Source organism: Agelaius phoeniceus, chromosome 28 (assembly GCF_051311805.1).
Source record: "Agelaius phoeniceus isolate bAgePho1 chromosome 28, bAgePho1.hap1, whole genome shotgun sequence".
In the NCBI taxonomy this organism is placed as follows: Eukaryota; Metazoa; Chordata; class Aves; order Passeriformes; family Icteridae; genus Agelaius; species Agelaius phoeniceus.
The window spans coordinates 7,122,452-7,137,559 of NC_135292.1; the positions used below are offsets into that span (position 1 = coordinate 7,122,452).

Consider the following 15,108-nt stretch of genomic DNA (forward strand, 5'->3'; position numbering starts at 1 on the left):
ATCCTGGCCAGAACCAAGCAATGCCTTGACTCTCTCACACTAAAGAGATTCTTGGAGAGTTTTTGTTTTCCCTACAGTTTCAGTGATAAGATTACAACATGAGAAACATTTTTTATAATAATCCTACTTTATATTGTCAGGTAGGTTTGGGACAGAAGGGTGAGAATCAATTTTTGGTCAGGGTTTTTCCATGTTCGCCTTTATGTTGCATTTTGCAAAATTGAAGAGCTTTAACCGTGATACTTTTAACTCTTAAATAGTTAATACTTTTTTTTAAAAAAGCAGGGTGAAGCTGCAAAGGGAAACAGCAAATGGAGAATGGTGGGAAAACTTTACTATAAATAAATGGGGGGGAATTGAGATGAGGGACTACATTTTGTTCGTCATGAAAAAGAGACCAGTGTGTTACAAGAGTTGTCTGCTGACTATTTCTGTACTACTTCATGAGATATGAGCTACAAGGATACCAGGGAAGGGATTGCAGGAGCCCACACATAGTCCCACCCAGCAAATGGTACAAACAGATAACTCACAGAGATAACGACCAGGGAAAGGCTGGGGAAAGGGCAGGGGCAGATAAACACCCAGCAGGGAAACCTTTCCCTCTGACAAATGGTACAAGCAGATAACTCACAGAGATAATGACCAGGGAAAAGCTGGGGAAGGGGCAGGGGCAGATAAACACCCAGCAGGGAAACCTTTCCCGCTGACAAATGGTACAAGCAGATAACTCACAGAGATAACGACCAGGGAAAAGCTGGGGAAGGGGCAGGGGCAGATAAACAGTCTGCAAGGCAGGATATTTGCTTGCTTAAGCTTGATAGGGCACAGTTTGCAAGGCAGGACATTTGCTTGCTTAAGCTTGATAGGGCACATATTGCGTTAATCATAAGATTTTGGTAATTTTCCACAGAGAAGTCACCAAATAAGGACATAGGGTGAAGAAGACGCGGCTGGGGAAGACTCCGCAGCCTTTATCACCGACCACCAGGAGACAGAAGGATGACCCCCTAGCAACAACCAGCGCAGGCGCAGAGAACTCCGAGATAACATGGACTCCTGAAGGATGGAGAGGATAAAAGGACTGAATCAGAAACTAGTTGGGGCGGCAGTTGGTGGAGCGGAGACTCCCCTGTCGCCCAGCGCTGAGCCTTTGCTTACGTAGTATAGCTGCTTCAATAATTAATAAATTCTTTGATTGGAAATTACTCGTTTTGAGTCAATTTTGTAACAATGGGGTGTCAAGGGGGTCCCTGTGCCCAGGAAAGGGGGTGCACGGGCCCCGGTGTTGAGGAAGGTGGTGGGTGGGGGCTGTGGAAGGCAGGAGTGGGGGTCCAGGGGGTGCTGGGCTCAAGGAAAAGCGGGGGCTGGGGTGTCTGAGAGGGGGAGGGCCGGGAAAGGGGGTGCAGGGGGGCATTGGTGCTGCATGAGGGGGTGCAGGAGGGTCCCCGTGCTGGATAAGGGGGTGCAGGGGGGGTCCCTGTGCCTGAGAACGGAGGGTTTGGGAGGGTTCCAGTCTCAGATATGGGGGTGCACGGGGGTCCTGGTGCAGTGGAATGGGGGTTCAGGGGGTCCTGGTGCTGTATAAGGGGATGCAGTGGGGTCCCGGTGCCCAGGAATGGGGGTTCAGGGGTGCCGGTGCCAGATAATGGCCTGGCTGGGATCTGGTGCTGGGAAAAGGGGTGCAGGGGGTCCCAGGGCCAGATAACGGGATGCACTGGGGTCCCGGTGCCCAGGAATGGGGTTCCAGGGGGTTCCATTCCCGAGTTCCGGGGTTCAAGGGGTCCTGGTGCCTGAAAATTGAGGTTCAGGGGGTCCCGGTGCCGGGTAAGGGGATGTAGTGGATCCCGGTGCCCAGAAATTGGGGTTCAGGGCGGTTTCCCTGCCCGGGAATGGGGGCTCAGGGGGTTCCAGGCTGCAGATAAGGGGGTGCAGGGGTTATCGGGGCTGAGGAAGGGGGTACAGGGGGGGTCCCAGTGCCCCGAAATGAACGTTCAAGGGGGGTCTCTTGACCCCCTGGAACCCCAGGGGACCCTCCGGGATCCCCTGGAACCCCTTCCAGGAAGCGCCGGGAATGAGGAACTGGGGGGACGCCAAAATTTGGGAGATCTGGGGGTCCAAAAGCCGAGGAAAAGGGCGGGTCTGGGGTCTGGGAAGGACGAGGTGGCCGGGAATGGGCGTGCAGGGGGTCCCAGAGCACTGACGGGGGTGCGGGGGGATCCTAGGCCCGGATTAGGGGGGGCAGGGGGGTCCCAGTGCCCAAAAATTGGGGTTCAGGGGGTTCCCGTGCCGGGGAATGCGGGTTCGGGGGGAGTTTCCTTCCAGGAATTCGGGATTCAAGGGGGTCCCGGTGGCCGGGAATTGCGGTTCCGGGGGCGTCGGTGACCAGAAATGGGGATTCAGGGGGGTCCTGGGGCCACATGAGGGGGTACAGGGCGGTGCCAATGCTGGGCAAGGGGGTACAGGGGGGTCCCTGTGCCCAGAAATGGGCGCTCAAGGGGGTCCGCGTGCTCAGGAATGGGGGTTCAGGGGGGTCCCGGTGCTGAAAAAGGGTGCTGAGGGGGTCACAGGACCGAAAATGGGGGTTCAGGGGAGTCCCGGTACCCGGGAATGGAGGTTTAGGGAGTTCCCGGTGCCCAGGAATTGCGGTTCAGGGGGGTCCCGGTGAACAGAAATGGGGGTTCAGGGGATCTCGGTGCCAGATGAGGGGGTACAGGGGGGTCCCGGTGCTGGGGAAGTGGAGTGAGGGGGGGTGGCATGACCCAAAATGGGGGTTCAGGAGGGTTCCCCTGCCCAGGAATGGAAGATCAAGGGGGTCCCGGTGCCCGGGAATTGCGGTTCAGGGGGGTCCCGGTTTCGGGGGGTCCCACTCACCTTTGGTCGCGGCCCCCGGGTCCCCCAGGAGCCCCAGGAGCCCCCGGAGCACCCCCAGCCCCAGCGCTGGGGCCATCGCAGCCGTCCCCGATCGCGGCTGCAGAGACGCGAAAGCGAAAGTGCCCGAGGGAGCGCGGGGGGAGGGGGAAAGGGCGAATTCCAGGGAATTCACCTGGATCCCCTCCTGGCACCCCTCTGGATCCCTCGGGGATCCGCCTGGGACCCTCCAGGGCCGCGCCCTGCGGGACCCCCGGGCCGGGCTGTGCTGAACTCCCGGCCCTGCGCTCAAACTCTGCCCGGACCCCGCTGGGCTCGGCCCAAAGCCGGGCAAGCAGCGGGAGCAGCGGAGCCAATTTTTGCTGCGGGTGCGGGTCCCACCCCCGGCGGAGCAGGGCTGGGCGCTGGGACCCGATCCCTGATTCCCAATCTCCTTCTCTCTCGCTCTCTCTCTCTCTGCTGTTCTCTCCCTTTCCTTTGGGGGATCATAAATCCCAGAGCGGCCGCAGAGCCCCGTGCCCAGGCCGGGTTTCCCAGCAAAGGGAGGCTGGGGCTGAGGTGCCCCGGGCTGGCCGGGAATGGGGGCCCGGGGCTCCCTGGGCTCACGGAAATGGGGGATCCAGGGGCTGGGAGAGGAGGATACCCGGGAAAGGGGGTGCAGGGGGGTGTTGGTGCAGGATAAAGGGGTGCAGGGGGGGGTCCCAGTGCCCGGGAATGGGGTTGGGAGGGGGGGGTGGGCAGCAGCTGCTGGAGAGAGACTGGGACAGACTGGAATGGACTGGGACAGACTGGGAAAAGAACCCACTGGGAGCAGAACTGAGGCAGCAGAGATCATACTGGGATATACTGGGACCACACTGAGGGCTACTGGGAACATGCAGGGGACAATTGAGATTGGACTGGGAGGGACTGGGAATGGTTTGGATCATCCTGGGACTGACTGGAATCATACTGGGAGTGATCAGATCTGTAGTAGGGGTGAAGAAGAGAAACTGGAATAATGCAGGGAGCAACTGGGATCATACTGGGAGCAGCTGCCCCATGCTGGGGTCATACTGGGATCATACTGGGACTGATGAGGTGACACTTGGAGTGACTGGCATAGTACTGGGAGTGTCTGGGAGTAACTGGGATCAAACTGGAGGTGACTGGACTTATACTGGCAGCAACTGGGACCACAGCGGGGGCAAATGGCATCGGGTAAGGTGTGACCCGGCTCATCCTGGAAGTGCCTGGGGCCACACTGGGCTCTTACTGAGAGGGACTGAGAGTGAAAGGAACCATACGGGGCATGACTGGGAGCCGCTGGGACCGTGTCGGGGGCAACTGGGATCCTACCGGGAGTGATTTGGACCATACTGGGAGCGACCGGGACCCACCGGTGAGGCGGCGGCGGAGCTGGGAGGCGGCCGCAGCGCAGGTGGGAGCCGCGCTGGGTTGTGCGGGGGCTCGGGGCTCGCTGCGGGCCTCGGGGGCGGCAGGGGGCTCAGGCGGGTTCCTTGTGCCGTGTCCGGCCCGTGGTGCCGCTGCCGTGAGGGCGCTGCGGGAGCGGCTGCCCGCGGTCTCCTTGCGGCCGCTGCCTCGGCAGGAGCCGCTGCCGGAGCAGCGCTGGCTCGGCCCGGTTCCTGTGGCTGGCACAGGGGCGGCTGCCCCGTGCCCGCGGCTGTGCGGGGAAATTCACGTGGCCGGAGGTTTCCGTGCCCCGAGGAGACAGAGGAGTCCTGTACAAGTGACTTTATTGCTGAGCAGAGGGAGAGGCCGTGGCGCATTTGCCGTGCGCTCGCTGCCATTGTTGTAGTTCGCAGCCTCCTTTTTATCCTCATTTTCCCGGCTCATCTCCCTCTCCCTTTGCCCACTGGCTGAGGTACTTGGAAGGTTCAGACCTCCCGATCTGCCAACTGCACGTCCTCGTTAATGTGCACCCCCACTTTTGTAGAACAGCCGATATTCACGGCTCTGTTAAGTCTTTTTTGTTCTCGACGTTCAGGAATTTAGCGGGACTTTCTGTGAGCAGCAGTCCATGTTAATTAATAACATTTATTGAAGCTGGTGGTTTCGCCCATTACTTCCTTATCTTCAAGCCCCTGGCCCCTCGCTCAGCTGCTGAATGAGCTGCACTCTCAAGGTGCGGAGCATGGTAAAAAGGTGAGAGGTGCTGTAGCACATCAGAGCAGAAGCAGCATTCGTTTAACCCATGGTCTGCCAGGGAACCACAAAACCATGTCCCATTCCCATCCTTTCCACGTTTGGACTGGTACATGAGCTGCTTTTTTGTTTCCTTTGTTATCTGTTTCACCACTTTGGCTTTGTCATCTATTTGCCAAGACCAGTTGGAGTCATTTGATTTTCCACAAACTCCTCTTTTCTCTGCTAACAGATGATCTGATCCCATCCCATGGTGAAATGTTGTGTTCCTCATTTCAGTGGATTGCTCAGCAGGAAGGTCAGGAGCTGGAGCTGTCTGGTTGGTTATTCCGAGGGCAGCTTGTAATCTAATGGTGCCATTGAAATGAGAAATGGGTTCTGTGGCTCCTGATATGAATTGGTTTGGGTTCCCAGGGGCTGGTCCATGGTGTTGTAGGATTTGTTCTGCTGGCCGTTCATCTTCTCCCCATTTTTGGCCGCTCTCTCCAGCCAGGGCTGCATCAATTGACTGCTTTTCTCTAATTAAATCATCAAATACTTGGATTCCCAACTGATTTCCCGGAACTTGTGGTAGCAAGAACATCTCAGTGCTCTAATCCACCCTATATAACATAGACAGTGACAGCACACGTTGGAGTGGGCAGAGGGATGATTCCCCCCCATTTATTTATAGTGAAGTTTTCCCAACATTCTCCATTTGCTGTTTCCCTGTGCAGCTTCACCCGTTTCTGTTGCAGGGTCAGATATCCTCACCCCGGGCTCTGCCTTGAGCTGTGCAAATTCCATCAGCGCAAGCAGGCAGAGCTCGGGGTGAGGGGCAGGGGGAACCAGCCCAATTCCTGCCCCAGGCAAGAGACCCAGGTACATTGGCCAGGCTTTGCCCAGCAGGGTTCATTTGCATTCCTAAAGCTCCTCTCCTGGCTGACTAGAACCAAAGCTTCTCTTCCAGGGCTGCCATCTGGTGAGTCACATGTGGCCCCCGGAATCTGCTTTTTTTAAAAAAAGTATTAACTATTTAAGAGTTAAAAGTATCACGGTTAAAGCTCTTCAATTTTGCAAAATGCAACATAAAGGCGAACATGGAAAAACCCAGGCCAAAAATTGATTCTCACCCTTCTGTCCCAAACCTACCTGACAATATAAAGTAGGATTATTATAAAAAATGTTTCTCATGTTGTAATCTTATCACTGAAACTGTAGGGAAAACAAAAACTCTCCAAGAATCTCTTTAGTGTGAGAGAGTCAAGGCATTACTTGGTTCTGGCCAGGATGTGCAACAGAAATACTTTCATCCACACATAGCCCGGCTGTGCAGAAAAAATCATTCCATGACATGTCAGTTTTACTCGATTTTTCCTAAACTTTACGTAGTCTGAACCAATCTAAATCCACTGCTTTAATGTTCATTGCTTCCAAGTCGTGTAAGTTTTTAGTGTTTGGTTTCCTATTAGACTCGGATTTCTTCCCCTCTGCTGTGAATTCCGCCCACACTCCTGGATTTCCTTCTCAGCCTTTTCCAGACCAGGTGTCTCCAGCTGTGCGGGGGCAGTGTCTGGGGTAGCTGTTGGTTGCTGTTTGCTGCGGGGCGTTGATGTTTTGTTGCTGGTCGTTATCTCTGTGGGTGTCTTTTGGGCTATTCCCAGTCTGTTCGGATGTTAAACTCGTCTCCATTGAGTGGTGGAGATGAGTTTAACATCTGAACAGACTGGGAACCCCTTAAATAAAACCTTTAAAATTTCTTTCCCAAAGGCAAACCTTTGAGTAGAGAAACCTTTCTGAGCAGAGAAATAAGATTTAAAAGAAGCAGGATGGGAACATTTTGCAGCAGTGCAGTCGCAGGCAGCCCAGAGTGTGGGTGTGAGTGAGCCCCAGGGTGGAATTGTGCCGCGGTGCTCCCCAGCAGCTGTGGCAGTGCAGGCCCAGCCAGCGCTGGAGCTGCAGCAGCGGCAGCGAGGCTTGGCCGCAGTGGCTGGAGGTGCCAGGGGAGGGTGGCCAGGATTCCCGAGGGTTTGAGCAGAGGATCTGTGGGCAGGCCCAGGGGCTTGGCCCGCTGTGGAGCCCTGGCTGCTGCTGCGTTGCCTTCAGGGCAGGCTCAGGGGCGGCTCCCATGGTCCTGCTGCAGGCGGGAAGTGCAAATCTCCGGGGCTTCAGAGCCCCTGAGGCCAGGCTGAGGGGTCCCCCCGTGCTCAGCTGGGCTGGCGGCTGTTTCTGGCCTCAGGGACACTTGGCGTGGGCCCCTTGGCCACCAGTGGTGCTGCTTTGCACTCCTTAGGCAGGAGCCGATGGCCTGGCTGGGTGTTGGCAACAGCAAAGTCCCAGGGCAGGCTCTGTGCCAGCCCAGCTTCCTGGGGGAGAGATTCCACAGGAGACAGGATCCTGGCTACAGCCTGCCTTAAATTTACATCCCTTATTTCCACCCTGCACTAGGTGGAGAATTGCCCAGGTAAGGAATTCCAGACATGAATTCCAAGGGAGATAATTGAATATCTGCCTTGGGTCTGGCTCTTTTTCTTGCCAAGGCCAATGGCAAAAGCTGTACCCATGGCATCTTGGTTTCCATCTCTGGCTTCCAAAGGTGTTTCTTTATTTCCCCATTCATTCTTTCTACCCAACCCGAGCTCTGGGCTTGCCAGGGGTTATGGAGGTCCCATTGTATTCCTAAAGCTGCCATAACCCCCTGAAGGGTCTTTCCTGTAAAATGAGTTCCCCATCTGAATCTATTGCTTCCACAATCCATTATCTTTGAATTATTTCTTTTAGCAATAGGTTAATAAGTGATCCAGTGCTTGCTGAAGCAGTCAGAATTGCTTTTGCCCCCCCTGTTAGGTGCCATGGTGTCACCAGAAGATTTTGAAGCCTTCCTGCTCAGGGCATTTCAGTGCCAGGCTCTTACAAGCACCCACAGCTCCGCGGGTTGAGCTGAGCATGGGCCGGTGACCTGCGCTTTGTCTGATTCCCCGTCCTTAATAACAGCCTGTCTTGTAGCTCTTTTCCCTTCTGCTGCCCTTGCAGAGCCATCCACAAACACATTGTCTCCCTCAGGCCAGGGAATGTCCCATCAATCTCTCCCAGCCTGGCTCGGGAGCTCTGTCCCTTGAGTGCAGTCCTGGGTTCCTTGCCAGCCCCTCTCCAGGCTGTTCAAACAGGAGGCTGGGTTAAACCCTTGCCCTGTCCTCAGTTCTGAATCCTCCTGTGCCACTGAACAAGTTTCATACTGTAATCACCGAGCCCTGCTCATCCATTGAGAGGCTCTTTTGGTTGTCAAAGCTTTAACTTGATGCCAGACTTGAACTCTAGGAGATCCTCCTGTTGTCATCAGTTTTCAGCCTCTGCTCCCACGGAAGCTGTGGCTGCACAATTCTGCAGACAATGAGGCTGCTCTCTGGCCACTGGGTTAAACATTTTAGCACAAGAATTCCTTTGGCAAGACCCTGTTTAACGTCCACCTATAATTCAAATTCTTTTTCCCTGTCTGGAAGGCCCAGGCCACTCGCCTCAGTTAATCTTAATTTTAACACTTGAAAATTCTGTGTTTCCTCCTTGTGTCCATCCATCCAGTTTGTTGACTGGCAAGATAGGAGTGTTGTAGGGAGACACCCTTGGCTTCAAAAGCCCTGCCTTTAACAGGGACTCAATACCAGGCTGTGAGCCCTTCCTTCCCTCTCTTGGAACAGGGTAGTGCTTGTCCTGGTTGCTTTAATTTGTAGAGGCTCCATATCTAATTTTCTGTATTTCCCTGGGGCTGCCCACACTTCTGGGTTCACTTCAGCATAGGCCTTGTCAGACTTTTGACACAGAGGTACAACAGAACTAGCCTCTGTATCCCTTTTTACAGTATTAAAATCCAGCTCTCAAACTCCTTCCTAGTTAATTACAATCACAGGAGGAAGAAAAAGAAATTCATTTATTTCAAACCTATCCCCCACAGCTTCTAATAGTGGTTGAACAAATCATACCTGCTCATCTTTCCCACTCATTCCCTTAAGAATTAAAATATTCCTTTACTATTTTCCCCTTTAGGTCTAAGATTCAGAGCAGATTGAGAGGCCCCTGTGTCCATCAGGAAATGCCTCCTCTCAATGCAGACCCACCTGAATGTTCTCAAGGGCTCCAGTGTGGAGGGTCCCTGGTGTGATGGGAGCTGTGACAGCCCTGCCAATCCATGTCCATCACGGGCTGGACTTGCTGGTCCTGAGGGTGCTGCTGTCTGTGCTTGCAGTGTCCTTGTGCCCTGCAGCTGGAGCCCTGATTCCTTGCCAGGGGCTGTTTGGGTGGGCTGTGCCCTGCCGAGGAGGGCAATGCCTCTGCCGGGTGCTTGTGGCCGAGCCGTGCCCTGGGTGCTGGGCCCCCCTTGGGCCCTGGGGCTGATCCCTCAGGGGCTGTAGGAGCTCTGCCCTGGCCTTTGCCTTCAGCTTGGCCTTTTGCTGCTCCCTTCTTGCATTCACCTGCTGGGCCTTTGTGCCCAAGTGCTGCAGGGCCTTCTTCTGCCCCTCCTGCAGCCCCCCTCAGTGCCTGTGGGTGCTTGTCTTGCTTTACAAGACAGGTGTCTGCTTGGGAAGGCAGAAAAAGCCTCTCTTGGAATGGAGAATGCAAACCCCCTCCCTCTTAATTTTTAGGATAGTGAAATCAAGGGGCTCTCAGGCAAAGATATGGGATTAGGAATAACGGTTCTTTACTAGTGTGTATAATATAATAATAGTAGTGTGTATCAACAGCTCCGGCAGTGACAACAAACAGAGCCCGGAGCCGGTCCCGGCCTTTCGGCCGCGGCGCTTTCCCCTTGGGTGCAGTTCCGGGCACGGCCGGCAGGGGCGCCGGTGGCTCCCGCGGGGCGGGGCAGCGCATCCCTGCCATGGGAACCTCTCTGAACGGCAACAGAGCAATCCCTTCATCTAACTCTTTCACTTTTTTACCTTCCGTAGCCTTTCTCCCGTGTTTTGAGAAAGAATTTGGAGAGGGCTGCCTTTTAACTGAGCTCCTAGTGTTCCGATAAGGTGCTTCCTGTAGAGAGAGGGATTTTCCCTGAACAGCAGGAGCTGTGGTTACCAAGGGGACGTAACTCAGAGCAGGAGGGGTCAGGGGAGGATATCCCGCCGAGGCTCGGTGGGAGTGTGGGCAGGGTCTGCTGCCGGAATCGCCAGAGGGGGATCTTCCCGTGGAGGCCGAGCCGGAGCGTGGGCAGCCCCCACATGGCTTCTGGCGGCTGATCCGGCAGCTCCCGGCAGAGAAAAGGCAGGTGGGAGACCCCGGCAGCAGCAGCGGCGCTGCCCAGCGCAGCTGGCACGGGCAGGGCAGCCGGGGATGGGATGGCTGGGACCCGCCCTCGGTGCGGTCGGCGCGGTGACCTCGGCCCACGCGGCAGGACAGAGCAACCCCATCTTGCCCAGCATGGCCGGCAGAGCGGCCGCGGGCCGGGCAGTGGGGCCAGGGCACACAAATTCACCGCCAGCGCCGGGGCAGGTGGAGCTGCCCTGGGCAGTGAGCCCGCACCTGGGATGGAAACCGGGGCAGGCGGAGCTGAGGCGGGCAGCGAGCCGGGACCCGGGACAGGCGCCTCGGCCGCCAACGGAGGGGGCAAGAGCTGCAGAGGATCCCACTCTCTTTCTGACTTTTCCTCTTGTTCCCCTCCCTTTCATTTCCCCTTTTTATTTTCTTGGTTTTTTCCTCGGGTGTTTCTGATACTTCAAAGATTTTTATTCTCCTAAAATCTCCTGTCTAACATATGGCATATTCTCTTTCTTCTAGATTAAATGGGTTTTTTTCCAAATAAATCCAGAACCTAACAAATCTAACCTTCTGCTTGGATATTTTGAAATGGTCGACGAGCTAACTCATGACCTCCTAATGTTATTTTTCTCATCACCTTTTTATTTATCCTTTGGCAAATTAAGCATCTTTCAGTGACTTGCTTTGCTACACCAAAAATCCCAGTGCACCCAAAATTCCTTAAGAAATGATCACACAAAGCTTGAGTACGCCAGTGGGGTTTCTGATGCACGTCTTCTAATCTTTTCCTAGTAAGCACATTTTATTAAGTAATTGTCTTCCATGTAGAAGTTTCTATTTCCCAGATTTATCTTGTTCATTTCCTATCTTGTTTAATTCTTTTTTCTCGGCTTCCCTAAACTTTGGAATTTCCAGTTTTTCCTCGTTTGGTGTTAATATTAAAATAACTCTTTCAGCTCCATTTTCTGCTGCATCCTTAGCTTTGTGATCTGCCCCCAGTTTGCCCAGTTTGCCTCTCCTTTGGCCCGGGCCGGGTTCACCCCGCCCGCAGCGGCTGGGAGCAGCCGAGAGCCCCGCGCTGCCCGTGCCGACCTGGCCCGGCTCCATCGCCGCTCCTGCCGCGGGCTGCGAGGGCTGCGGGAACGGGGCACCGAGGGTGTGGCTGCTGCTGGGGGAGGAGGAGGAGGGAGGGAAGGGCAGGGATGGAGGGGGAGGAGGAGGCGGGGTTAGGGGGGAGGAGCAGGGGGAGGAATGGAAGGGGCGGGATGGAAAAGGAGCGGGAGGTGGGGATAAGACAGAGGAGGAGGAGGAGGGGGGATGGAAGAGGAGGAGCCGGAGGAGAAAGAGCAGTGAAGGAGGCGGGGTTAGGGGGGAGGAGGAGAGGGAGGTGGAGATAAGACAGAGGAGGAGCGGGAGGAAGAGGAAGAGGAGGGACAAAGGCGGATCAAGGTTGAGCTGCGGGAGCCACGCGGTCTCGATCCCTGCCTGAATTCGCAGCCCCCACCTGTGGGATCATCGCCCCCCCCCCCATGGCTCCGGTGAGCGGGGAGGGGGAGCCCGGCCCGGATATCCCGGGGGGTCCCTGGGTTGGGTTTTTGGGGGGATGTTTGGAGAATGAAGAAGTCCAAGGCTGAGCGGAAAAGGCCCCTCGGGGGGACATCGGGGGGTGGCGGTGGCGGCTGCGGGCAGAGGCAGCCTGGAGGAGCAGAGCCCTGTGTGCCCCAGGAGGCCAAAGTGGGGAGGCCAGAGAGGGGGGAGCGCCGCCATTGGCGGGAGCCTCAAGAGCCTGGAGAGGGGCAGGGGGGACTCCTTGGAGCCGCTGCAGCCCAGAGCAGAGAATGAGGGGAGAAGGGAGCCCGGGAGCCCAAACAGCCCCGGCATCCCGAAATGGGGAGGGCCAAGAGGGGGGAGCTTTTGGCATTGCTGGCACTGCCAGCAGCCTGGGCAGGGCGGGCACCCAGGAGAAGGGGGACCCCCAATGCAAGCGTGACCCCAGCAGCTGGGACAGGGGGGAACCCCCGAACACCAGAGGGGAGGGACCAGGGATGGGCAACCCCTGGGAGGCTTTTTCAGGGCTGAATCTTGGTGTTTAGGAGGGTTTACTGGAGTCCAGATGGCCGGACTAGAGATGTACCTGGGCAGAGAGACCTTCAAACTCAGCGTGTGTTGGGGTAGATGAAACAGGAAAGCCTTATAAATATTATTGTCTGGCCTTTCATTCCAATCTTGCTTATAGTTACTATATTCTCAAAAGCTTTTGAGAGTATAGGAACTCTAAGCAAGATTGGAATGAAAGCAAGCTTTTAGATACCTTAGTTACTGAACAAAAGGAAAACAATGGTGTGGCCCGACTGAAGGTAATCCCCTTCTGATGAAATAATTCCCTCTGCTTGCTGACAGGTCCAAGGGTCAGAGCAGACCCTACTAGCTAGCAGAAGGACTCCAAAGAGGTGTTTTTAGGGTTTGAAATGTAACACAGTATGGTGATGTAATGATTCTTACAGGCTGTATGTAAATGCTAAAGGATTTGTATCTTGTTCTGGACTGGTTAGTGAGAAATAGAATATTTAACACAGAAGAAGATGTATTGTAACGGGAACGTTACACTCTTACACTCTTACCCTCTTACTCTCTCACCCTCTCATCCTCTCTCCCCCTCTCTTCTCTCAGGCCTGCTCCAAGCTGTGGCTGGCAGCTCCAAGCAGGGCCCTGCACCCAGGCCCTTTGCAATAAACCGCAAGTTCCATGACCTGGCTGCAGAGATCTCTCGTCTCCGTCCGTCCCGACCGTGCTACCCCCGATGCTCCTACAAACGTGCTCATCCCTTGTTTTCCCCAAACCAGGATTTCCCATTGCCAACCCTGAGAGGCTGCGAGGAAGAGGAAGATGCTCCGGGACACTGAGGCAGGTGAGGAGGAAGTCAGTGCCCCTTTCCCCTCTGTGCTGCTCCATCTCCCAGCCCAGCACGGCCCCCGGCTGCAGCACAGCCCTGGGGGATCTCGTTGCCCTTGCCTGTGGCACGGAGGCAAATCCCATGCTGTCCTTGTCCTTCCTCGCCCAGAGCAGGAGCTGAGCATGGAGAGCAGGGAGGACAAATGCCCGCGGCAGAACCTGGTGGCAGAGGCCGTTTTGAGCGGCTCCGCGGCACAGGAAGCCAACGGGGAGGAAAAGGCCCGGAGCTGCCGCACGAGGAGGGGCTGCAAACGCAGATGGCGGGGATGTGAGGGGGAAAGAGGCAGCCTGGGCCGGGAAGGCGGCCGGAGATGGAGGCAGAGCTCGGAGCTGGTGCTCCATGAGCAGCTCCATGATGGGGAGAAGCCCCACACGTGCGTGGAGTGTGGGAAGAGCTTCAGGTGGAACTCCGAGCTGATCAAGCACCAGAGGATCCACACTGGGGAACGGCCCTACGAGTGTGGGGAGTGTGGGAAGAGCTTCAGAGAGAGCTCCAGCCTGATCCTGCACCAGAGGATCCACACGGGGGAGAAGCCCTACGAGTGTGGGGAATGTAGGAAGAGCTTCAGAGCGAGCTCCAACCTGATCAGCCACCAGAAGATCCACACTGGAGAGAGGCCCTATGAGTGTGGGGAGTGTGGGAAGAGCTTCAGCCGGAGCTCCCACCTGATCAAGCACCAGAGGACCCACACAGGGGAGAGGCCCTATGAGTGTTCCAAGTGTGGGAAGAGGTTTCAGAACAGCTCCCATCTTCTCCTGCACTATCAGAGTCACACAGAGGAGAGGCCCTTCCAATGCCCTGACTGTGGGAAGGGATTCAAGCACAACTGCAACCTCGTCAGGCACCGGCGCATCCACACAGGGGAGAGGCCCTACGAGTGTGATAAATGCAGGAAGAGGTTTCAGACCAGCTCCCATCTCCTCCAGCACTATCGGATTCACACAGAGGAGAGGCCATTCCGCTGCCCAGACTGTGGGAAGGGATTCAGGCACAACTCCACCCTCGTCACCCACCGGCGCATCCACACAGGGGAGAGGCCCTACGAGTGTCCCCAGTGTGGGAAGAGCTTCTCCTGCAGCTCTACCTTGACCCAACACCAACGGAGGCACCGGTAAGGGAAGCCCTGCGAGTGCCCCGAGTGCGGGAAGAGCTTCGTGCGCTGCTGCAGCTCCATCCCCCACTGGAGGAGGCACTTTGGGCACAGCCCTGGTCACTCACATTCCCTGTGATCCATGTTGGGAACACTCCTGGCTGCTTGTCCGTTTGTTTGGCCTTAATTTTTTTCTCTTCTCCCTCTCTCTCTACTCCAAAAGCCAAGAGGGATGGATCTGTCACCACAAAACCACTCAAATTCCACTGAAAATAACTGAATTTTAACCCAAAAAGGCTCAATCCTACCTTAAATTCCTTGTTCCCTCCTCAAAAAAACTCAATCCCATGCCAAACTCAATCCATTCCACACCCACCAGGGTGAGATGGGGTTGGAAGGAGATTGGGAGAAGTGGGATCCCAATTTGGAGCAATGGGATGGGGATTGTGTGGGGCTGGGTGTGTGGGTTGTATTTGATAGCAAATAAAACTTTCAGAGTTACTGATTTCTGTCCCATTTATTTTCAGTCAATTCTGTTTGCAGAGTGCCACCTTCTCAGCTGATTCAATTACTATAAAAATCCCATTTTTTAATTCATCTAACCCAAACAATCCAAAAACCAATATTGAAATAAAACCACCCCCACACAATTAATTTTTAAAAAATAATTTTAATTTTTCAAGAGTACTTAAGGATGTTATTAAAGTTTAATTGTTTGGTTGAAATGTCTGAGAAATTATAGTGGTGTTTGGTTTTGTGTTTAGTATATTTGTAATATGAATTGTTTAACTAAGAGGTGTTAGATTGCTTGTTAGTTTCTTTA

At 55.1% G+C, this 15,108-nt stretch overlaps 2 protein-coding genes across 2 annotated transcripts in view; one reads left to right on the forward strand and one right to left on the reverse strand.

Moving 5' to 3' along the window:
- The window catches only part of LOC143696052 (uncharacterized), a 102,643-nt gene that overhangs the window by 43,777 nt on the left and 43,758 nt on the right, over positions 1 to 15,108 (reverse strand). The gene's annotated exons all lie outside the window — the stretch shown is intronic.
- LOC143696093 (uncharacterized) lies at positions 11,706 to 14,719 on the forward strand. The gene is made up of 3 exons (XM_077191300.1): positions 11,706 to 11,780; positions 12,913 to 13,150; positions 13,304 to 14,719. Exons 2-3 carry the CDS (start codon positions 13,129 to 13,131, stop codon positions 14,308 to 14,310), a joined length of 1,029 nt encoding a protein of 342 aa, XP_077047415.1. The 5' UTR covers positions 11,706 to 11,780; positions 12,913 to 13,128; the 3' UTR covers positions 14,311 to 14,719.

Excerpts from the sequence above, each read along its gene's own strand:
- LOC143696093 (XM_077191300.1), top strand. The coding sequence starts at position 13,129 with ATGCTCCGGGACACTGAGGCAG. Across the intron at positions 13,151-13,303 it reads GCTCCGGGACACTGAGGCAG|AGCAGGAGCTGAGCATGGAG; the intron begins GTGAGGAGGAAG and ends TTCCTCGCCCAG.